This window comes from Alligator sinensis, unplaced genomic scaffold, assembly GCF_000455745.1.
Source record: "Alligator sinensis unplaced genomic scaffold, ASM45574v1 scaffold201_1, whole genome shotgun sequence".
Taxonomy (NCBI): domain Eukaryota; kingdom Metazoa; phylum Chordata; order Crocodylia; family Alligatoridae; genus Alligator; species Alligator sinensis.
The window spans coordinates 853,237-857,562 of record NW_005842661.1 but is presented as its reverse complement, the minus strand read 5'-3'; the positions used below and the strand labels follow the sequence as shown (position 1 = coordinate 857,562).

The window sequence follows — 4,326 nt, the reverse complement described above, 5'->3', positions numbered from 1 at the left end:
TGCATTGCAAACAGTGGTGAGCTGGCAGTGGGCGTAGACATACCTGTGCAGATTCTAACCCAGCTGGCTCCAGTACCACTAGCAATGAAGCTTTGGCAGGAAGAACTTCTACCTGCCTTGGGCACTGGCTACCTCCTCAGGGTCCCAGGTTGCACTGGTGCCCTGATTGCTGTGATTTCATTGCTATCAGTCCCCAAGCTTGGCAGGGTTAATACTAGCCAAGGTATGGCTATGAGCTGCAACCACACTTCTGCCATAGCCATATCCTAAGGGTGAACATAACGCTCCATTTCCCCTCCCCCCCCCAGCTGCAGACTAGCTTCCAGAACCTGAATCTGCAATGGATGGATGCCCCTTCAGTTGGCCGGGACCCAGCTTGGTACAGCCCTTTCTGAAGATACACAATAAACTGGTGCAAAATCCAACCTGAAGCACATGTCCTCTGCATTCACAAGGAGCTTCCTCTCAGCGCCATCGGTCGGGGCGGCCCAACCAGTCCTACAGGCTGGGGGGCGCCAACAGTAGAAGCAAGGCTTCCCCAGCCGTGGCAGTGCTGCCTCCCCTCCTTAGCCACAAGACAGAAACGCTGCATGTGTATTTATTTGAGCTGCTTTGAGGATCTCTGGGGGCTTGGGGTTTAACCCTTTTGTTTCATTTTTTGCACAGACTCTCTGGACTGTTTCTCCTCAGCGACATCTGAGCTGAGCCCTGCCTGGTGCCCTGGCAGCAAAGGCTTCACTCTGCATACAACCGCTAGGGTGCTGCTCTGACCTCTCCGTGCTTCCCCAGCCCTGCCAGTGCACGCATTTAACTGGTGGCAAGCAAATGCCCTGCCAGAGGTCCATCCTGGTCTGAACATTTGGAGATGTAGCAAAGCCCCAAATGAGTTCTCTTGCTAACATTACTGGGCAGGCTCTGGGCATGGTGCTGGGCATTTGTGCCTCCCCCCCACTGTGGTTCCCCTCCTGCTTGCTCTGGAGCAGCTGTACCTGTGGGGCAGGCTCTGCTAGGGTTGGGCTGTGCCTTTGCAGTCATCCCAGGGATGGAGTGGAACCAGTGCCTTTGCTGCTGGAAGAGGCCTGACAGGCCTGCAGGCCTGCTCTCCCTTAAGGTCCTACCACACTGGGAATAGCCATCCCTGGAGCAGCTGACCCCACTTGAGCCCCAGGGGCTAGGGGGAACTTGCCTCCTTGAAGGCTGGTGCTTAGAGAGCCTCTGGGGTGTCTGTTTTGTTTGCTGTTGATTGCAGTGGATAGTTCACTATCCAGCCTCTCCCACAAACTCCTTCTACAGAGATAACATCTTTACAGTCATTGAGACCCCTGATGACTGCAAGTGGGGACTTGGCCTGATAGCAAAGGAGAGGATTTAATGCATTCTCAGCCTGTTATCTCAAACTCACCCTCTCCTGAGGAACAATTCTGTTCCCCAGCTCCAAGCAAAGGAGCAGTGGCCAGCTGGCTCCCAGGCCTTGTTCCCCATCCTTGTGGCATTAGAGTCCTTGATCAATGTGTTAGTGCCAGCAATAAACCATTGTAAAAGGTGCTTGGCCCCTGGCACAGGGAAGTGTCTGCCTCTGGCTTCCTGTTGCTCCATCACAAGCTGCTGCCTTAGCCCTCTGGGAGTATGCTGCAGCTGGACCAGCCCCTGCCCCCTGGGGATGTGTATACCTGCCCCACCAGCTCAACACACCTCATAGGCTGGCTAGAAAGTGGAGCTGTGGCACTGTGTCCAGCCAGGCTGCAATCAAACACCCTAGGATAGGTCACCAGTCAGATCAGAATCAGTAGTGAGCACTTGTACAGATGGGAGGAGCCTTGAACGGCTACTAGATTTTGGCCATCTCACCCTCTGCTTTGCCCCAGTGCAGCCATTGGTTAGTGCTGAGCAGAAGCCTCCCCTGCCCTGGGGACCTGGTGCTTTCCCCTGGGCTACCTGCTGTGCATCCCTGCTGGTGCTATTCCTCTGCACGTTCTGATCACTGTGAACCTGCCTCACGCACCTGTGGCCCTGGGAGCTACCATAGGATTTTCTGGGCAGGGGAAATCGGGGAGCAGTCCTGCCTCCCTGTCTCCTTTCTCCCATCAGTAGATTGAATGGAGAAGGCTGGGGTGTCATATACTGAAGGTGTATGTTATGTGCCCTCCTTTAGAGCTGGGACTCTAAGGGCAACCTGGGATCATCCAGCTCCCTATTTCCTACCCTGAGGAACAGATCTCTGGCTCAATTCTGTGAAGATCTGAACTCGGCCTTATAAACCAAGCTGACTGGTCTGAGCACAGCCATACCCTCCTTCCAGACCTGTCCCTGCCCATTCAGACAGCCTCGGCTGGGGCCTGGACTAGGCAAACTGCAATAGGCAACAGTAGTAGCCACTACATTCTGCCAACAGCAGAGAGCTTTCCTGAAGGGGAGAGCTTCTGGCACTCTTGAGTTAGAGATGCCTTTGACCACCCAGGCAGACAAGTACCCTTCCTACTAAAATACAGGCAGCAATGCAAATGAGGACCAGAGCCAGCATCGCCCCTATGGAGCCCATCTATAGATAGTGGAGGGTAAGCTGGGGGCGAGGTGTAGTTACCAATTCAGACCTAGCACAAGGGTGTCTAGCCCCACCAAATCTTCCTTACCTGGCCAGGGAATACATTCAGTCCATTGAATGTTAGGAAGTGCTATTACCTGTACTCAGCAATGACTTTGAGTGGGGATTTTCATTAAAGACAGACCCCATGGCAGTCTGACAGGGATTTTACATAAATCTGCAGAGGAGTTCCATGAAGGGAGGGTTGCAACTTTGCAACAGTGGAGATTTGCTTTCAGTTGACACTAACAAGAATGCTCAAGTCACCATAGTCCATCTGGCCTGTCTCTTGCCTTTTTGGAGCCTAATCCCAATAGAATCCATGTGCTCTGCAGTTTGGAAACCACCTAGTTACCAGGAAACTTGACCTGTTCCTGAGGAGCTGGGCTATCCCTGCTGCTCTCACTCACTCTTCCGCCAGGTGTATATAACATGCGTGGAGGGTCCAACCTATCTTGAGTAACCCAAACTTTGGAAGAAGGGGCCAGAGTAAGGACAGCCACTAACTGCTGGCTTTGGCACGTAATTCCCTGTGCTGCCCCAGAAAAGATACAGAGTCAAGGTTACGGCCCTGACTAAATAACCAACCTCTACCTGCCTGTGTTCCACAGAGTGCTCTAGTGGGGTGAGACCTGCCACCACCTGCAGCAATATAGGACCTTCCGCTGTGGGCTTTCACTGCCCATCCAGAGTCTGTGTCCTCCACACATGGCATAGCTATAGCAAGTCACTGCTCCGTAATGTGCCTAACTTGCATTCTGCTGCAGGCCTTCACCCCTCCTTGCAGACTCAAGCCAAATACAGTCCCGCAGGATCAGTTCCAAGGATCATCCTTGGCTTCCAGGCATTTCTAAAGCAATATAAATAATCCCATTGCTTCAGTACAAGGAGACTTGGGTGGTCCTGAGAATCCTGCCCACCTGTTTCTGGGATCCCACTATTCAAGGGAACCCCCCACTACCTCAGGTTTCCAGGCTGTGGTCCAAACTGGGTTGTGACCCATGGGACAAACCGAGGAGGAGCAGAAGGGGTTTTGGAGAAGGCTTGGTGACAAAATACAATATCCGTCTCAAACTGAAATGATTTTTATCAATTCCTGTAAGTGATTAAAACAGGTCTTGGCAGGCATCTGGCTCATAAAGGGTTACAGATGCCAGCTGTTTTCCAGTGGGACTTTTAATTACTGTTTTTGTTTTGGTTTTTTCATTGTATAATATGTTGTTTGTGTGTTTTTAATTTTTAAATAAATATTTTGACCCAGCTGTGGCCCAGGCTCCAGGCTTGTTTTGCAGTGGGAGCAGTGCTGAAGTATGACGCTAAGCTGGGAGCCGTGGGATTGTAGCTGCTACTCACCCTCAGGTTGCTGGCTTTCCTGAGGATGGTTCTCATCTTTACCCACCCCCATATGAGGATAATGGTCATGAACGACTCACACCCCCAGCAGCTGCACGGCTTGGGTGGCACGGCAGCAGCAGGAGCGCAGCAGTGGTAAACGTGGAGCTCCCCCAGATGCCACCAGTGCTGTCAGCAGTGAGCGCTGACTTGGTTGGTGACCACCCACAGCCACGGACAGGGGGCAGGGTAGGGCTGTGGGGGAAGCTGGCTGGGGGCTGAGGGAGGGAGTGTGTGTTGGGGGAAGACATGGAGTGCCTGCCAGCTGACGGCACTCCTGGTAGGGCTTTCCCCAACACCTTCCCCTCCCTTAGCCTAGGCAGGTGGGTGGGCAGACAGTGGGGTGGTGGGCA

The 4,326-nt window shown here is 53.0% G+C and overlaps 1 protein-coding gene across 3 annotated transcripts in view; it reads left to right on the top strand.

Moving 5' to 3' along the window:
* HIP1 (huntingtin interacting protein 1) overlaps positions 1 to 3,841 on the top strand; it is a 53,089-nt gene extending 49,248 nt beyond the window's left edge. For 2 of the 3 annotated variants that reach the window (XM_025215688.1, XM_014524784.2), the window contains one exon: positions 667 to 3,841. In XM_025215688.1, the coding sequence (XP_025071473.1) occupies positions 667 to 770 (104 nt within the window). In that variant the 3' untranslated portion in view covers positions 771 to 3,841. Of the gene's footprint in view, positions 1 to 308 lie in introns of all 3 variants that reach the window. The other variant, XM_025215687.1, reaches the window with a different exon arrangement.
* Positions 3,842 to 4,326: the final 485 nt, after the last annotated feature.